Here is a 20,541-nt window from a genome sequence, read left to right as displayed (position 1 = left end):
AATTGGTTAATCATTGAGAGGTCTGTTTTCACTTTATTTTAAGGATAACTGCATTTTCTGCAATTTAAAATCATTAAAAAAAATTGGGATTTTAAAGAACTGTTTAAAATCCAACTCATTGATTAATCAAATTAAAAACCTACACATGAATAAATTATTAAAATATATGCAGCCCTACATATGAAGCAAACATTTCATTTTCCTTTGAACTTCCTGAGGAGATTTGAGCACAATGCTAAACACTGCATGATGGAGTGTAGGAACAAAGAACGACGCATCAACGAGGAACACAGCGATTATTATTAGTCCCACTGCTTTCCTTGAAAGACACACCCTACATGCTAAAGAAGGGTCACAAAATGATTTCAAGAGGAGAATGCTGTGAGAGAAAGATGTGAACAATGCGTTGTGGCCTTTGTGGTCACCACATCTCAAGCCTGCTGAAATGAAACCCTGATGGGATAAATGTTTTCCCATCCCCGTCATAAAAACGCCCAATTAGAAAATATGTCTTTGCAGAATCGATGTCCGCTTGCAACATCTCACTTGGACATTGCTGCCAAAAATCTGTACATGCAATTAGAGTAAATACGAGGAAATAGTCTTTTAGCAAGAGGCACAGTTTTATTTATTTATATACTGGACAGTGTGAGATAATTGGCCAGCCAGTAAATCACAACAGGCAAAAAGTACACTTGGAACTGATTACTAGTCATCTGATGAGTGCGAACGGGGCAATTTGTCGGAATCTATGCATTCCAGCGGACCAAGGACGTTTTTATTACCCGCCCCCAGCGTACCTGATGATTTAGTAAAGTCGATTTTAGACCAGCTCGGAGCAGGTCCAAGTTGTGGCACAGATGTTATAATGCGATTTTGGTGAATTTGATCAAGGCACAGGCAGATATTGCCCGCTTGGCTTTCCCACAATGCTTTTTCGATGGCCCAACAACCCAAAACCATGTAAAAAAAAAAATGCTCATAAAAGAGCAAGCAAGCATGATCTCATTCCCTCGGCTCACAATAACAGTCGGTGGGGCTTTGAAATATTTGACAGTGAACTTGAAAGGCTGACCATCATATGTGCAATGAGGTAAAAAAAACAGAACCTACACAAAACAGAACTGACATCACAGGATCCACTGAGTCTGTGTCGTCTTCCCCTGGAGTGACCCAACCACTGGACCAATTAAGTTTGACTTTTGAGCCAAATAAAAATACTTCACGAGCCACAGTAATAGAATAAACTTGAGTTCAACGTTTCCTCTGTTGCTAACGCAGCACTGGAAGCATGTGGTTCTGATGCATAGAATGACACAGATGACACCTGCTTTGGAACTTAATCACTGTGGCTAACCTCCATAACACATTGTAGTACACATCATTTAAAAAGAGCCGCCATATTAAAATGCCTTACCACCACCTGTGGCACTGAGTCCGCCTCAGCCTCCGCTGCAGCCAAGCTCTTATACTGCTGGGGACTCTCAATGACCAGCTCCTTCTTTGGAGCTTTACTCGCCCTTCCTTGCATTGTCAACAGCTGCGCTAAGATATTTCCAAGTAAGATCCCTTAAAGAAGTGGTTAGCCAGCATATCCAACAGGGGAGAATCCTTGCACTGGTGGGGAAAAAAAAACAACAAAACTTTTGGAGGTTTCTCTCTGTCTCTCTCTCACTCTGAGTTGAGTTGAGCTTACACCCAACCTTTTTCTGAGACTGATCAGTCTGAGACTGCTGGACTCACACCCAGCCTGAGGAGATGGCCCCTCCTACACTCGGCCGTGCCGTTCAACACCCCCCCACACACGGACACGCTCATACACAATCGCTATCTGACCCTCTACTATCCACCTGCACGGCGGCAACATGGGAGGCTGACAAAGCAAAAGAAAAGCATTCCTAACGCAAGGCCTTTGATGGGACAGCTGAACTAAGAGCTGCGACAGACCGAGATGACATCAGGCTGCAATGTTTGTGTAGCATTACTGTACTGGATGACAGCACCCAAGAGTGAGTCAGATCCCGTGATTGAGCCGTGATGTTGCACAAGCACGGCAGATAAGATACAGATCATTAGATTGCGGCGGCTCAAGCAAAACTTGGCCCCTATAAATAACGACCAAGAGTAGCAGGGGGAAGTACAGCAAACAATTGGGAATGTGAAGACCAGTACGCCTGGAAAATGGCTCAAAATGGAGTTGTAACAACTCATGCATACCATCACGTACTTCACTTGTCCTCAGTTCAGCTAGCATCAAAGGATTAACAAGCAGGGTAGATCGCAAGGCACATTGACAAACAACCATTCACTTACAGTACATTCACACCAATGGCCAATTAAAGTCTCCCACAAAGCGAATGATTCGGCCAACATGGCTTAAGTTGGACCACGGTGGAAAAATTACAGTTGTCAACTTTTGATGGTGTGCTGAAACAAAAAAAACAAACTGATCTGTTGTATAGGGGACTCCACATTATACTGTACTATGTGAGTTATTATTATTATTTTTTTATTGAACCACAAAAAAATGCTGCAATTGTCAAAGAAGAATTTGATGATCACAGTATTTTTAGAGGGAAGCTCATGGATTGGATCGGATGGACTTTCATCAATTAAATCGACAACTAAGTGATAATCAAATTCATCTATTGTTGTTTTGATAATGTTGAGATTTTGTGTGATTAAAAATGGTCAAAATCCTTGAAATTTCAGCCTCTCAGCAGTAAACATTCTCAGATTTCTGTAGTCTATTATGAAAGCAGACTATTATCTCACCAGTGAGCGGCTGCAAAAACCAGTGGCTGACTAATAAACACTAGTTGCCAAACCCTATACAATGCATGGCAATTTGGTCGGTTTTGGCCAAGTTGCTAGTGTGTATGTGCAGCTAGCCTTAGTTTTTAAATAACCTGAGAAGCATGATTTTTGGAATGTGGGAGGAAGTCAGAGGACCCCGGAGAAAAGCAACTAAAGTACAGTGAGAACATGCACACTTTACATAGGAAGGACGGAGCTGAGATTTGATCCAAGAACCTCGGAAGTGTGAGTCAGACGTGCTAACCACTAGGCCACCCGGGAAAAGAACATAACAAGACGACAATAAAAAAAATAAGTCACCACAAAGCTAAATCATGTAGGATGCACTCAATCACTTGTTTTACGATATTTTAACTGTGCTTTACTTCCTTTTACACTGTGATTCGTGACAATGAAGAAATGTTCAGAAGTGATCCTCTCCAAATCTCTTTATTGCGCACAGTTTCACACGGGGAATACATTTTTCTTGTTTTCCATTATTTCCTTTGGGAAAGCATTGTTTTCAATCTCCAAGCTTAATTTAAAAAAGGTTTCAGACACAAATCAGATGCTTTTCTGTGTCTCCTGTCTCACATACTTGTTGATACAACTGCTCGAGGGTCATCCAATAGGACACAGCTCCAGGCCAACACCACCTTGGAATGGGGTTGACCATTGAGGCGGAGGATGTTATCTTTTCAAGCTGGTGTCAGTTTAAAGTGAGGCGTGAGACTAGATCAGCTCTCCAAACAGCTGCTCCCCTTCTACTGTCTCCTACAGGCCTCCCACAGTGGCCAAGCTGTCCAATGTAATGTTTTTACATCTATGTATTTAGCAATGGTGGTTATTGGGGAAGCCATTTTTCTGGGGTGTGGAGTAATTGATGGCAAGATGTCTGTTGCATCTCAAGACAGGTGAAAGTAAGTATCTGAAGTATGTCATGTAAATTGTTGAAATAGTCTACCACCTTTGTGTTATGCCACCAGGCTAAATACACCAGACACTATGGTGGGAATGGCCACCGGTCCTGATTGTCATCAGCATTCTTTGGTCTATGCAGGAAGTAAGCGTGTGAAAAAAATGTGTTGAGGCTCTTGCTCAACATTAGATTGTCGGGCGTGGCTTGCAGTGGAGCCCGTTGCAATCAGTATCACACAAAAAAAGGAAACAAGTGGACGTCTTTTAATTTTTCTAATCTAATTAAGGTTTTAGATGTTTTTTTGAATTTGAGAAGATAATTTTGTCACCCCAGGGAATGTCACACAACTTACATTCTCCCGGTCAATAGAAACGTTTATGGTATTGCATCATTTACAACATCTTCTTATGAGGTAAAATGGAAAATATCTTCCTTCTGTTTCTATTACTTCCGTACCCCATTTTGGCAGACCCCCCTATTGGGATTCAATTAATTGTGCCCTCTGCTGGTTGCCGCCAGCGGTTGAAATCCATCATGACCACATCCAAAGACAACACAACTTAACTGCATTGATGCAAAACGTTAAGTACACTTGGCAAACAAAGACTTTTGCAAGGGATGACCACATTGCTGGCAAATCCTCATGATTTGTAAGCAGCTGATGACTCAAACTCTCACTAGATTTAAAAGGCCCACAACAAGACCCACTTGAAAGCAGAAACAATGCGGTTAAACAAATCACGCTGTTTTATATCCACTTCTGGCTGCACTTCACAAATTTACCACACTGCCTTTTCGTTTGTAACTGGGCTGCAACAGATGTTGACATTGTGTGATACAAAACATCCTCTCAGCCTCCCCCCCACACACGTGTAAGCGAAAGAGAATTGAATCAACTGCCTGGAAACACAAATTTAAGAGGCTAATTTTAGCCTCAACAAGATAATGCCCCCATGTGTCATTTTGTCAGTTCATGGAGAGTCCCTGAGGCACGAGGGAGTCACAAATGTACCAGAAGGCTCCGTCTGCCCTCATTTTAACTGTCTGTCTGGTGAACTCCTCAACTGTCGGGCAGCAGTGAAATAAATAGGATTGTGCATATAGTTCATACATCGGTTTTTGTCACTTGCCCATACTTTCATTTGTCGATGGCAACAAACCTGTGATCATTGGTGCATTATCAATCAATATAGAGTTCTCATAATATGGGCCAATATTAGATTCTGATGGTATAAGCAAAAATATTGTGATATCATGGCATCAGCTTTAAAATTGCAGCTCTAAAATATTTTGGTAAACAGCATTTTTCTTCCTGTTTAATTTTTTTTCTTCTTTTTGTCTATCCATCTTCTTAGTGTTCCATCCCTGGTGAGCTATTTTTTAGAACAGACCCGTAGGCTCCTCATGTTGTCCTTGGGGCTAACGAACACTCACTGGTGCCATTTTCCCCCCAATACACATTAATTAACAGAGTAAAGACGCGTCCATATTTGCACAGTGTGTCTTTCGCCTTGCTTCTTCCTCCTCCTGCGTGCGTAACTGCTTGCCCTTTGTCTCTGCTCGCTAAGGAATAATAAAAATAAAAAAAACAGTTTACAGTTTATTGCCTTCTAAGGAGGCAGCTCGTTTATCAAATCTGCAAGTAGCCAATCATATTAGAAATCCCCTACCCCCCCAAAAAATGCTCATTACCAGCGACTTTATTAGCAATCATTGAAATGTTGACCTTTTACAACCTCTGTCAACCGACAATAGTTATCCATTGTCACACTGTGACGTGACCATACAAAAAAACGAAACAACAGATAAAAGAATGGCTAATATGTAATCTCTGCCTGGTGAGGTAAACTTGAATTTATTGTTTCAGTTAATGAATTTTCATAATGATAAGTCATAGATGGCCACTGGGCTCCTTACCTGTATTTTGGGTTAAACTAGCTAGTTTGTGACTAAACCATACAGTAAGCCTCTTATAGGTTTCCTGGTTCTGCTGCATGGTCAAAGACCTTGAGATCACTCTGGTTGTTTGTTGCGCTATGATTCACTTTCTTGCATACACTCCGGAAAACAAGCTAGCAAGACATTACCTATGGCACATCTAGGAAGTAGTACCGGTCAACCTTTACAGGACCGTATTTGTGTTTCTCATTTACGTTAACAAAGACTTGATAGGATCTCGGTGTGAGCCGTAGCAATAAAAGGGTGTAACCTGGAATGTAACAAAAACGCAGCCCATTCTTTACCTCCTCTTAGCAATCAGAGACCACCACCCGTGAGCCCCCAGAGAGTTCTGAAACGGTAATGAATCAAAAACTGCCATGTAAAACTGTTAATTAATTGCGATGCTCTTAAGTAGTTGGATGAGAGTCCCGTCTACGTTGAAAGGGTCTGGATTTGTTTTCAAATATATCCACTGAGCATCAACCTTTCAATAGACCGTATACGAAGCACCGACAGTAAAATCGATATAGAGCAAAGCTTCAAAACAACTTTGGAGGAAATCCAAATGCCTAGATGTCTTTTCGGAAAAGCGGGAGTACTGGAGATAACGGTCCAGGTTTCAGCAATTAGGCTAAAATGTCTCAAAAGATGAAGGCAATCATCAGGATAAAAAGCCTGTAGTCGATGATGTTTTACTGTAGATTCACAAATCGCGAGATGTAGAGGTGAACTTGAAGGCGATATGTGATGATAAAGTGAAACTCCAATTACTGTGACTAACTGTCTGGATTCTCCTTGGAAATTCCATAATACTTAAAGAAGGCACACCTAAAAATAAAAACTTCCTGTGTGTTTTTATGTGTTTAGCATAGCATAGCATAGCATAGCATAGCATAGCATAGCATAGCATGTCTGCGACATGTTTTCCTCAAAACATACCAAGGATGACTAATTACAGTAAATAAAAAACTAAAAAACATTTCTTGTCTTGCTGAAATTAGCCTGCTCTTATTCTCATGTAAATGAGCAACTTTCTATGCCGCCCAAATATACTGCTAAGTATGGGGCCAGTTATTTCACACTTGATGGGTGGGCAGGGACTCCAAAGACACAATTGTTGGTATACAAGCAATTGAAAAGTCAGTTTCCCATAACATGTCCCCTTTATGACCTTTTGACATTTACACATTTAAATAAAGTCACATTACTGGCATTGACGCAGTATATTTTTGGTGCACATTACAGCAATATAAACATATACATATGACTATAAAAATGGATACAACTCTATGAAATGGAATTTAACAAGCAGCTAATTTATAGCTTTATATTTTTTTTAGTTGATGACATGCAGACCTGGTTTGGTATTTCTTCAGCTCCCCCACACAAGGGAACATCTCATTAGTTGTGGTTCATTGAAAGCAAAAGTTTCATGGGGTATGTGGGAATCGCTACTCCCAAGCCATGGGATGAAAGACACCTTTATCTTAAACCAGACTGCCGTCCACACAACCTTTCTTTTGCAAAAACATTCCTCCGATAAAACTAGCAGATTCTTCAACACTTCACTGCTGTTGGTCGTTCAAACACAGGATGGAAGTTGTGGCTTTGTGAAAGCAAAGAATGAAAGTACATAAACAATAGCAGCCTTTTAAGGACGAGACTGAGGAACGAGCTATGTTATTTAAGTCGGTAGCAGTTGTTGAAAGATCACTGCTTATATTGAAGTATGCATGATCTACTTAGGGCTGCAACGCTAATCCAATAGCTTCAATAATTCGATTACAAAAAAAAAGTCGAAGCAAAATCCCTGCCTCGAAGCTGCACAGTGATTATTATATCCATAAGGACTAACGATTATTTGTTAATTAATCTGTCAAATACTTGATTCATTGCTGATTCCCTTTGTTCAAAAACAAGACATTTCAGAAAAAAAGCTTCACAAAATAGGCAAACATTTTGATTGTTTTTTTTTTCTAAAGTAAAAGCAGATGTTTGCAAATGTTTTTATTTTGATTCAACACAAAGCTAATGAGTCGACACGGAGGACGACAGAAATCTGAGAATATTTACTGTCGAGAAACTGAAATGCCAGATTGAAGCTTCAAAAGTTTTCTAAAAGATTCATCAACCGTGAAAAGCTATGTACAATCTACATTCGACGCCTGAAATCAGTTATGGGGATATTTTTTGGCCAGCTAATGCCTCGATCTGGTGCCGACAACCCGAGGCTACGGCTGACGCCGTCCTAGCAACGGGAATATTTGTCCGGCTAACGCCATGCTAGCAACAAACAAAAGGGAGTTTTCTAACTTTGGACGCTGGACTTGAGGGACGAACTAGCTTAGCGCTAGCTAGGATGAGCCTAATGAAAAACACACATTTCTTGTTCTGACGTTGTAAAATAAGTTAGTTTAAACTAAAATGATTAACCTTAGTCTACCGTCCTTCACTGACACACACGTCACTCACCAGGCCACACCGCACCTTTTAAAACCATAGACACTCAAAGTCACATATATTATGCATCTCATATGCATGGTATTAAGCACAAACATATTTTCCGTTTCATCGATTAAAATAATTTCTAGAATACGCCATACTAAATATATCCTACAGCTGCAGCGCTAACACCTCCTTTTGAAACCACCACAATAATGACCCGCTGCAATTAGAGGGAATTAAAAGGGCATACTCCACAGTTTAGATCATCTCATAATCTGGCCTAATGGATTGCCAAGGTGCGAAAGGTACTGAAGGCTGCGGCAACTGGAGAGTGTGACACAATGGCAAATAATGTGACGAGGAAAGCACATCAGGCCACGTTCACATTAAATTTATTGATTTGTAAGACTGCCGACTGCTGACGGGGGATTGATTAAACCCCATCTACATGATAAGACCCTTCCCGAGCCCAGGGAGGCGACGGTGCCCTTGACCTAATTCCATGCTCTCAGCCAGGGCCACTGTCACTTGGATTTCTGCTGATGGGCCATCACGGGAAAGGAGACGCGTACTGTACACACTCTCTCACACAACAACAACCAGAAGGGCAAGACAAGCTGGTACGGAGTAGCAGTAGCCCGGTTAAGCCTGTCGCTTGTCAGATGAAGAATGGCGATTGATTTCCGGCAGACAGAGAGACCTCTGTGCCACAACGCCTGCCGGCCCCTCCTCATCCTCGTCGCCATGCCAGCCCGTTGAGGCTTTAACCCGTGTAGTGCTTAGCGGAAGGCAAGATCCAGCACTGTGACTGCCCTACATTTTATACACTCATATTATCAAAGTCTTGGTGCTGAATCGGCTGTATTTCGCCAACTATAAATGAATAATAAATGTCTCTTCGCAATTAATTACCGTACTGCCCTAATTTGTAGTTTTGTCTGAAAGAGAGGGTCTATCCACAAAATTGTTTTTTTTTGTTTCGGTCCTGATGTCCAGCTACTGTAATTGAAGATATGATTCAAGCAAAGAAGCATAGGCACACCTCGCTGCAACATTATGACATATAAGAGAATGAACGTGACGTTTAATCTCAAATAAATGTAGCTTCTAAATTTCACAGAGAGGATTGTTGTTCACAATCCTGCCAAATTTGAATGATTAAAAAATAATTAAAAAATCACCAATCACCATAAAATGAGGCTTCAAAATCATGAGAACTGGATGTATGCTACATTGCCTAGCATTGTTCTTATGCTTACGCATGACTATGGGGCTTTTCCATGCTGTGACAATGAGGCGTTCTAAAGCAGCTACACCAATGTGATAGTCCACATGACGGATTTTTTTTTACCCGCTTCTCACTCTTCCATCACTGTACATGCACACACTCACAGATGACAACGAGGCGCTCTTTTTGTATAGGGGAGGAGGGGCGATTACTGCTGGATGGCCAAGTGTGCCACTGAGTGCCAATTTAGCCATGGCCACAAAATATATACATTGTTGTATTGCAGTGTTGAATTGCACCACAACATCTTCCCTCAGTGAGTCGAAATATTAGAAACAGAGTAGGACACGGTGCAATTCTACACCACACACTGCAAAGTACTAACAATAAGACATTAAATATGCATTTAAACCCTCTTTCACAGGGTCAATCCCAACACAGCATTATTATCTACTTAAAGAAACAAAATAAACAAGCACAAACTCTCCAAATAACTGGTATCATTAAAATGCAATACGAATGAAAGATGCCAAGTTGTTTTACACACAAATAACAATAAAGCTAAAACTCACCCACAAATTAAAATCTGTCCTACCTTTCAGCGCTAAATATATGTACTCTTGTGGAGAGACACACACATACACACCTTCAGCACTCTCGGTGTGGGAAAGATACGAGACTCCCTCCGACTCAGCGCTCGCTCAACCTCAGATGGCCCGATTGGCTCAGCAACTACTTTACAGATGTAGCCGCTACAGTTCCTCTCTAACACAGTTCGCAGCCCATCAAAGACGACCGCGCTGGTGGTGCACCCCATCCCTTCGGGTCCAAACCGGCATCAGTCAGGAGAGCCTGCGAGTGACCCAGTTTTGGCTCCTTTGCCCTCTTCCTCCCTGGTCCATGATCTGACCCCACAATCCAAAGCTTCTGACCCAGGGAGGGAGCGCCGGCGCTCGGGCGCAACGAGCTAGAGTGGCGAGCCGGAAGAGCAGGATGGCTGGAGAATGAATACACACACACACACACACACAGAGGAGAGCCCGGTTGTGTTTGTTAGCAGCTCCACTCTGTGCAGGCTGGAATAAGCCAGTCAGCAGGCGAGATGCAGCGAGCGAGTGAGCGAGGGAGGAAGAGCACAGGACGAGGGATGGGAGGGATGAGAGATACTGGGCGAGCTCTGCAGCAGCCTCAGTGCTGACCTTACAGTCCACATGCAGAATTGTTGGTTTGTCACTCAAGTCTTGCTTGTTCACTACAGTCCAGAGTCTTTTAGACTATTTTCTAAAATGACAATTCCTTGGGATGGCACTTGTATCATGCATTTTTAATTAAGTATTTGAATTTAGGGCTAAATGATTTTTTAAAAAGAATTGCTATTTTCTCCAATTGCGATTTAATATGCTCTTATTTACTTTCTTCTCCAATGACGTCACAAAATTCAGTTCAATTTTAAATCACATTAAACCAATAATACAAAAAAATCACTTTTCATGTAAACAAGTGGGTTGCACTTCCTAAGCGCCAAACTAATCTAGACACTATATAAATAAATAAATACAATATACATATAAAGCCTCTTCGTTGCAGCCACATGAATGAGTAAGAAATAAATGGGTTACAGTAAATGCGACCTTATATCCAGAGGGAGGGTTTGCTCCCGTGAACAGGCAAACAGCAATATGGCTGAATGCTTTTCTAGTTCAGATGCGCTGCCAAGACCAACAGGGTGACTCTTATCAAAGTGATGCTAAATACATCAGGCAGTTGCTTTAGAAAGTGGGAGTATGCACAGCCCTATAGAAAAAAAAAACCATCGGATACGAACATGAAATAACCTCAGCATCAATCTGTTGTCCAAACAGTGAAATGGGAGGATTTAAAGACATCAGGCAGATATCAGCTGCTGCTTGAACTCAAGTTGGACAGGCTGCCAAGAGTGCAGATATATCAGAAGCAGAACAACCAACATTTGAGCATTTGGAATGCCGGTTAACAATTCATCTGCAAGTGCAGGCTTTGATCAAAATGTTTGGGGAATAAGACCAGAGAGACGGAAGATCAGAGAGCGAGAAGTAAATTTGCTGTAAAAAAAAAAAAGAAGGGATAATGCGTTTGTGGAATTGAACAGCAAAATCCACCCATTTTTATCCATCCCAGGGGCGGCCATTTTGCCACTTTCTGTCGACTAAAAATGACATCATAGTTGCTCAGGCAACAACCAATCACGGCTCATCTGTTTTCCGAGTTTGCTCATGTGACTTTCACAAGCTGAGCCATGCCATGATTGGTCGTTATCTGAGCTAACTGTGATGTTATTTTCAGTTGACAGCAAGTGGCAAAATGGCCGCCCGCTGAGATGGATTAAAAAATTGGTGGATTTTGCTGTTTAACTCATATTCCACAAATGCAATATCAAATAAAATGCCATGTTCAGACTTGTGGGGGTGCGTAGAAGGCATTATTGTAAAGAAATGTTGGGGGCGGCATTGATTAATACATTGCATATACATTGGCAAAAAATATTTCAAATACAAAATCAAGAATTCAAACATCAATTTTTTTCTCTGTAAGAAATTTTAAATCTGGTTGACAAATTTCCTCCATTTCACCTATGAGTACAACAAATTGCAGCCCAATCTGATGTTAAAAAGGATTATCCATGCTCAAGTTCAGCTGTATTTACCTGACCAGTATGATTGCTCAGTGAACCAGGACCAGATGGGATTCAAAGAGATTTGATGAAATTTATGTTATACCCATAACATTTTATTGAGAATATATGGATTCTCAACAACAATTGGAAAAAAAAAACATCCTTGGAAGAAAACCAAAACCAAAGTAGCCTTATCAAAACAAAGCCCACACTGAGAATGAATGTCATTTAATACTGCCTTGCTAGGTTTCCACACACTGATCATGAGGGAAAAAAAGAGCAAGGAAAGAGGGCATCTTAGTTTATTCATCCTCATCCCTTCCCATCCTGCTGCAACAATACACAGAAGAGAAAGGGATTTCTCAGTTATTAAAAATGTCAAGGCGGCGCGCAGCATACCCACCAATTATAACTCCTGAGGCGTGCGGTTTCAACTGCGCTTATCATTAAAGTCACACAATGAGCACCGCACACTCACAGAACAATACACCAACCCGCCGAAATGTGCTTTTGCTATTGTGCTCCTCAAAAGAATTGAACACAATCGCAGTACAGTATGTGGAGTAGGCGATTCCTCCTTCCCATCAGTGCTACACTACGAATGCTCGCATGCCTTCCTGCATGCAGCTGCTGTGTTAATATTTCAGTAGCCTGGCACACTGAACTACATTTGACTGTACAATCAAACGAGCCACAGGGCAAAGCCGGTGAGCCTCCACACGAGCCGATTCAAGAAAGAAAACGAGAGGCTCTCCAGTAGAGTAGAACGAGGTTTGATTAGGTTTTACTGAGTGCTAAGAAATGTAGCCGTACGCGTCTCACTTCCTCTAAATTTATTACTAACCTGCAGCAGTCACTTGCACGTTGCTACACAACAATTATAACCAAGACAAGAGCAACACATTGATGAACCGCCGTATACCTCTTAACCCTCTTTCTTGCCCCCGTTCTATCAATAAAGGTTTTCAAGCAATCGTTTTATTGCAGTGTTTTAATGCTGCTGTTTGAACGTTTATAATCACCGGGAAATCTATGCTAATTTCGATTAGCTCATCTGTGGCGTTTCACATTTCATGTTGGCATAAAGCTAGCTGACTTTTGTTCAATTAAATTCCGCTTTAATTGAACATTAAGTATTTAAATAAACAATGTTTATTATTCGGTTAAAAGGTTTTTAAAGAAAATGTGAGAAAAGAAAATTATACACTTAAAGATAAGTGAATTCATATTCAGAATAGTAAGACGTCATTCAGCCTCGACACAGGACTATTGTCCCTTTTCAAAGGATCAAGCAATGTGTTTTGCTTCTACAAAAAAGGTTTGGCATATCTGCTACACTATTACAAATCAGTGACTATTTAAACGGATGACTCATTGCTGTGAGCAGACATCGCTTGAAGTGTCACAGGTGGTGATCACGCATTTTCTGCCTTGAGGATACAGATTCCTTCGGTACAAGAAAGGGCATGCCACAAAAGACACAATAGCAAACTAACAGGACTGCTACTGATGGCTCTGTATTGGATTTCCAACACTTGAGGAAAAATTCTCCTGTCATGACTGGATTTTCACACTTATTTGACCTTGCTGGAAAGTTGTCCAATTGTAATATTTTTTTGTTTTGTTTTTGACTGCTTTTTTGGAGCCGTCAGATAAAAATTCTAATTGCCTCAAATTATTTGCATCTCAAATCATCATTCGCCATTGAAATGCCATATTCTCTATCCCAGCTATCCCAAAAGTAACAAAAATGTCTGCCATGTGTTTTACAATAAAAAAAAAGAAAATAAAAAGTTTGTCATTATGTGTTAGCATTAAGCTAGCAGACTTTTGGCAAAGTTACAAAATGTATTTCTTCTTGGAATAGCTATGAACAGACTTTTTGAATAATTAACTACTGCTTGTAGTTACGTTAGTTGAACCGAGTACACTGCCATCATATTGCTCTCGTTTCTCCAATTTTGCTCGCAATCCAAAGCAAACAAATCGACTGAACGATGGCTCGTATCTGGAAAAACTTGTAAGTCGGACCACTCGTATCTCAAGGCACCACTGTACTCTATGCTGTGGACGTGAAGTCAATCAATGTTGCCTAATTTGTTCTGGAGGGAGTCATTTCTGAAACAGTATCCCCTAGTGATGATGAATTAATCAGGTCGCAGAGGGGAGTGCTGAGTCACTGCCGCGTGTGCCCTTTCCCTTAACAATGCACAGCCGCGGCTATGTATGCGGCACACTAATAAAGCACTGCTTTGACCTCCGCAGCAGGACTATGTCAGGCTTACTAAACCTTGCAACTAAAAATCTTGATACTTGATTGGGCACGGTGTTGTTCTGTCTTGACTGTGGATGTTTGGATGCAAGTATCCTCTGTCGGATGTGGACGCTGTCACAGTCCACACGCTGTCGCTCTGCTTAAATCTGCAGCAGCTGCAGAGGAGATAAGAGCAGCGGTGGCATAGATTACTGCTAAAATGACAGCATGGCTGTGGACTGTAGGTTGGAAGTAACACGCCCGCATATCACACGCCATCTGTGCTACCTCACCGCACATAAACATTACATTACATGGCGTCCCATGTGACCATGACTGAACGTTCAAGCCTGTAGTAGTGCTTTGTGATGTGATTAAGAGGTGATTGATGTATCTGTTGACTATGTGGAGTTTGAGAAATATTTTTTTTATCAACAGCACAGTAGGCTGAACTGATTTCACTATTTGTGCTTTTCTAAATACTCACCGCTATTTCTGTCTTTTGGGGCCTCCTCTTGTTTGGTCTCTCCAGGACAAAGGGCAAGGAAGTTCTTGAAGAAGAAGACATGCACATTGTTGACATCTCCAGCAGAATTCTCACCGCCAACAACAATGCCACAGACAAGCTCCTCCTGGAAGGAGACCTGCTGGTTCCTTAAAACCAGAAATGCAATTACGTGCTGTGCCCCAGAGCTTCGATAGGAGGTCGGCAGGTGCTGTCAATCAACTTCTGCATAAACCATGGCGCCATCTAGCACAAGCGTCTTGACCTTCACCACTATTGGGAGAGACTCCATCACCCCCACACCCTTAACTCGGCATTCAGAATGGCCAGAGGCATTTCCTCTCCTACGGGGATATCACGAGTATCAACTTGCTCTTTGGCTGCTGAATACAATACTTGTGACCTCTTGAGCATGTACTTTACATTATGCAATAAAGTCAATTTTAAGTCTTATTGTCACACAATATGATTACATAAAATAAGTCAATCGCTGAAGATGTGCAGGATGCAACAACACATTGATTCTGGTTGCTTTGACATGGCATGTTGCATGTCATTGTCATGCGCTCCTATTGACTCGGTCGGTGCAAAGTGTCACGGTCTATGGAGCTCACAATGCGGTGTTCGGCTGAAGTGGGCGAAAATCAATGTTTTTTTGACAAAGATGTTGAAAAAGATTTGCGTGTTTAACTGATTTGGGAGTGATAAGCGCCGCAATGGCCAAAACATTCCTAATTAAAACTAAACTGCACTAATAAACTAACCACCAGAGGGTGCTAGAACTACACAAATGGGATACAACCTCGCCTTTTAAACTGACGTGCTGCTTTTAATATTGCGACATTGACGACGATATTGTGGCAAATTTAATTTCGCGATACCGCCATAATTGCTCATTTGCTACATCCCTACTACACAACAAGAAGCAGTTCAACACAGAATACAAGTCATCTGACTTTCAATTGCGCAGCGTTAGCTTTAGTTAATGAAACTGTCATCTGACCGCTCAGACCAGATGTCCTCTTGTCATCTACCTGGACCACTGAGCCTCAACATCTGTCACTGGCCTGCTATAACCCGCAAACAGCGCTACTTTCAACGTGTTAGCAGCAACAGCTGGGTGGAGACAAATTATAACATCACAGACAACACCTGTGGAAATAATGGGGTCATCTTGAATATCGTCTTTTCACTCCAAGGCGCGAACACTCCCAACAAAGACACTCGAGACCCCATGTGTGGTTCAGAGAGGCCAACCTCAAGAGGAGTTGGCGTGTCTTCTGAGGAGTGGCTGCAGCTGCCTGCGTTTCCATGTCCAGGATTTTGCTATGGGACTCCGCAGGGATGAAGTGTGTCTGAGTCCACACACAATCTGGTGGACATCACTGGTGCATGCATCACCGCAATACAGATGAAGGCAAGCTCCCAGACACGACCATAGCAGTACCGCAAAAAAGGAAAGCGGCTGTTTCCTGCTGATGAGCGTGTGTAAACAAAGTTAAAACAAAGCCGATTTTCCACTATTTGGAAACTCCTGAATGGGGAGTTTGCGGATATGTCATCAAATGATTTGTGATGATACGCTCCGCTTGGCCATCATTGGCTGCATGTGATCACGCTACTTTGCTTGGCCTATCTGCGCTGCAGGGAATTTGTGGCGCTCAGTAGTTGACGAGAAAAAAAAAAAGAAGAAAGTGATCGGATGAATATGTGCAATATGAATAAGCGGTTAAGTAAATGGATCGGATGTACAACGAAACATGTGGTGTTCCACAGGGTTCCATTCTGGGGTCTCAGCTGTTTTCATTGTATCTCTTCTTCTTTGGTTCCATCTTAAGAAAACAGTGGTGGTTTTAAAGTGCTCTATAAATATAGAATTGAGTGACGGGAGTGTCAGTCTCCTAACTGCATGAGTTGCAATTCCAAATTGAGATTGGATCCAGATTCAATAAATAAGAATAATCTCACTGTTCAAAAAGAAATCATATTTTATTTTTCAATTAAAAAAAAAAGCTTTGGTTCTGTGAATGCGCATAGGAATATTCATTGTTAACAATTAACAGATCAGGCACGGACAGGTTAGTGTTAAAAAAAAAAAAAAAAAAAAAATACATGGGAAGAAGACCTTGAAAAAAAAGGTCATATTAAATGACAATCGCAATCAATTTAGTCGAGTTGTGCCTCCGAAGCGTGAAGCAGATGCCGTGACTGTTCATCCACCGAGCTGACCTTGTCAAATGACTAAACATCCATAAAAAGTCTGCTGCACTCAAGTTTGGTTTGAGGCACCTCAGTCGAGTTGCGCATGTGGGTGGGCTGCATAGTCCAGGAATTTCAAAAAGTTACATGCCTCACATTTTAGAACTCCAAAATAGTTGACATAAAACAGGAGAGCAGCATAAATGATTGTGAAGAAATAAGAATGTCAGGTTATTGTGTCCGTGGAGTAAAACAAGCACAAGTGGCCAGCATCCTCTTCCTTTAACTTGGTATTTTGGGATGGTTTATTTATCCCAAGTAACCAAACAGAGGGGTACTACTTCCGCTGCTTCAGGGTGGAGCCGCCAGGCTAAGAATAAACTTAACACAATGGAGCCATATAGTGACAAGTTGGCCACAAGAAACTAATCAAGCAGAGGTGGTCCGACACAGTGCCAAGGTCCCCGACGGCCTGCGGTCACCCTCTCATCCGTGCCAGCTGAGTTTTGGCATCGACAGACCCAACACAGAGTAATCTCACACTAACATACTTCCTTACGCTTGCTAGCAACGTAACACTAAACTGCTTCAAAAGAGGTAAAATTTCAAACAGCATAAAAAAAAACCTACTAGCGTGAATGATGAAAATAAAAAGAATGTGGAGGGGCTTTACAAGCGGGTGGGAAAGCTGCTTCTCGCACCTCGGTGATGGAATGTTTTACTGCCACCTACAGGTTAATATTGAAACATGTTGGCATTTTTTTACCCTATGCAGCTTCTCTAATCAGACGTCGTCAGATTGCATAATTGTATAAGTGTATAACCATGTATTGTCCTCCACACAATCTACTGAACCAGTGTCAATGAAATTAAACAGGAAGTAAAGAAAGCAACAAGATCCTGCAAACACTATACAAGATAATGACAATAGTGACTAAAATGGTCCTTGTAGTTTACTCAAGCATGCAGATAAAAATACATACAGACCCATAGGCTTGTGGCGGTGGCTATGAATAGCAGATTTTAGAGCGCACCCATCATCAAGGTCCCGCTTTGAAATGAAGTGCGAAAGCTGAGATGTGAGGCAAGTTCACACTGGCCTGACACAAGGTCTTCTGAGGGGTGAAAATTACGAACATGTGCTAATCACAACTCTACCTACGTCTGTTATGTTCTTAATTTACATACAGAGTTGTCAGCACTAACCTGTGTACGCATTACTACCTCTATCAACCCAAATTCAACAATTTATCTTTTATGATGATGAGTTTTTCATACATATCTTCTTGGCTTGAGCATCCAGTCAGTATGATCATTAGCGCAACAAACTGGAAGCATGGTCATGTTTTTACGGTGTGTTCCAGACTTGAACCCGGTGTCACTGGGATGATGGGGGGAGGGGGGGGGGGGCTGTCGTTTGGGAAACTTTAGGGATTAGCTAATCTGGGCTCTTTGTAATCAGTGGAAATCCTCTTGAGCCCGCAACAGCGAGCGCTGCTGACAATCAGGGGAAACAGAGGATGCGGGAGGATACGAGGGCACGTCCGCACACCTGCATACTGGATAGTTGGCAGTAGATTTTGCTGCGCTACTGCACCGCTTAACTCCTCGGGGTGTCACAAACAGCTGTGAAGGCGACAGCGTTGGATAAATGTTATTAAGTGAATCAGTTCATCACTGTACTGTCAGTTCATATAAATCAATTACAATGCAAAAATAACTTTTAAATAAAGTTTCGAGGGCATTAATAAAAAACTGTTCTGAATTAGGTCTTATACTGTAATTGCGATGGTGCATTGGTGTATTAATTGATTGAATAAAATCACTAAATATTTGAAGACGGAAATGAAAAAGTAGAAGGCATTTAGTGGAAAAAAAAAAAAAAAAGCAGCCAGACTCCATTTTTGTCCAGTTAGGTGTCATGCCACAAATTGACTCAGGTATAAGAATAGCTTGACACAGGTGCTCATTACCGAGCTGTATATTTTGTCTCTGGTACTGCTCGTGTCCTGTCCACATCATACACGCTATTTATGAGCATAGCCTCGTCGCTAATGCGTCACGCATACACATACAGCATCGCCAGCAATTTGCTGCTGATCTGGCCTCAGCTGTTGGCTTGTTGTGAGCTTGCGTCGCGGATCACGCTAATTTCCCAGTGAGCAGTATGGCTGTTATGGCAACTAAGATGGATTTGACATTTTTGTAGGACTCAAGTGACCTTGAGTGGAAATAATGCCTTTTTCAGCATCAGTGATTCGGAATAACATCAACCAAACAAGGATAGTCACACGGGACCTTGACAGAATTTTTATTTTCACCACAACCTGGTAAAAAAAGAAAAGAAAAATATATTTGTATTTTTTTTTTTAATGTTCCCTAACTTTTTAAGGGAAATAAAACAAAACAAAAAACACTAGCAATATTTATGTAAAGGAAAGCCAGATTCGAATGTGCCACAAATCATCACAAAAAAAAAAGTAATAGCTCATGATCCAAAGCATACCACATCATGGGCCAGACGATCACACGTGATATGGCATCTTTGTATAACTTTGTATCTGAATGGGCTCACTGATGTTTACTGATGATGTGACTCAAATGTTGAAATGTTGAACACAAAAAGCGACCTGGTGTAAAGTGCCCTCAAGTGAAGCCAATGATATGGAGTCGTGGTGCAAAATGGTGAAGAACAAAGATACACATTTATGTTCCCCACCAAGCACGGGAGTCTATTTTAATGCCCACTTCCAAACTTTACACGTGATCAAAGGTAACAGTCTGCAGGATCACTTTGTCCACTTGACATCACCAACAACTGTGCTCAAGAGGAGGCACTTCCGATGAAGTTGTTTTTCATCAAAAAGATGAGAGAAACTTTGATGTGAAATAGTTTTAGATCCAAAATGTTCAACATAATCTGCTTACAAAAAAATACAGGTGTTAAATGACTGTCCTGACTAAAACTAGACTAAAATGTTGACAGTTTTGGTTGACAAAAATTAGACGAATAAAATTATGTGCTCTTGGACTAAAATAAAGACTAAAATGCTAGATTTATAGTCGACTAAAAATGGACTAAATGAAAACAGGATGAGGTTGACTAACTGAAAAAACTAACAAGCGTGATTGAAACTGGACTAAAACTGAGACCTAATTTAAAAATGGCGGATACAATTAGCACTCCTCCATCGTAAAGGCCATCTTACGGAAGTGTGGAACTGACAATGTGGATAAAACAGTTTTAACTGAACTAGATCGTTCCAGTTTACTGCAGTCGTTTGAACGTAATGCAAAGTCGTTTGAACGTATTGGTAAAATCAAAAATGTATGCCAAATGCTAAAAACATCGCATTTTCCCCCATAATGCCAAACGTTTTCAGCATTTAGCCTACGTTTTACCGATTCATTAGAAGACATTCGAACAACTTTGCAGTACGTTGAACAACATAGCAGTCAAAACTATTTACTCCTCATTGGCAGTTCCACGCTTTGTGCCACCACTCCTGGTACTTTCCCGACACTCTTTATTCCAGAACGTTATACCCGTTTGTGCCATGTGTCTGATCAGACAGCAAGGTAACAATTATAGGAGGAGAAT

General features: G+C 41.4%; 1 protein-coding gene across 11 annotated transcripts in view; it reads right to left on the bottom strand.

The window, feature by feature from the left end:
• LOC147164762 (dedicator of cytokinesis protein 9) overlaps positions 1-20,541 on the bottom strand; it is a 60,927-nt gene that overhangs the window by 33,132 nt on the left and 7,254 nt on the right. For 5 of the 11 annotated variants that reach the window (XM_086090854.1, XM_086090858.1, XM_086090861.1 and 2 more), the window contains exon 1: positions 9,976-10,419. The exons of 3 other annotated variants lie outside the window; for them this stretch is intronic. In XM_086090854.1, the coding sequence (XP_085946980.1) occupies positions 9,976-10,146 (171 nt within the window). In that variant the 5' untranslated portion in view covers positions 10,147-10,419. Of the gene's footprint in view, positions 1-1,417; positions 1,698-9,975; positions 10,421-20,541 lie in introns of those variants that run through there. 3 more of the 11 variants (XM_086090857.1, XM_086090860.1, XM_086090863.1) reach the window with 2 other exon arrangements.

This window comes from Leptonotus elevatus, chromosome 12 (genome assembly GCF_054856555.1).
Source record: "Leptonotus elevatus isolate MCC_2025b chromosome 12, RoL_Lele_1.0, whole genome shotgun sequence".
In the NCBI taxonomy this organism is placed as follows: Eukaryota; Metazoa; Chordata; class Actinopteri; order Syngnathiformes; family Syngnathidae; genus Leptonotus; species Leptonotus elevatus.
This window is presented reverse-complemented; position numbering and strand designations above follow the sequence as displayed.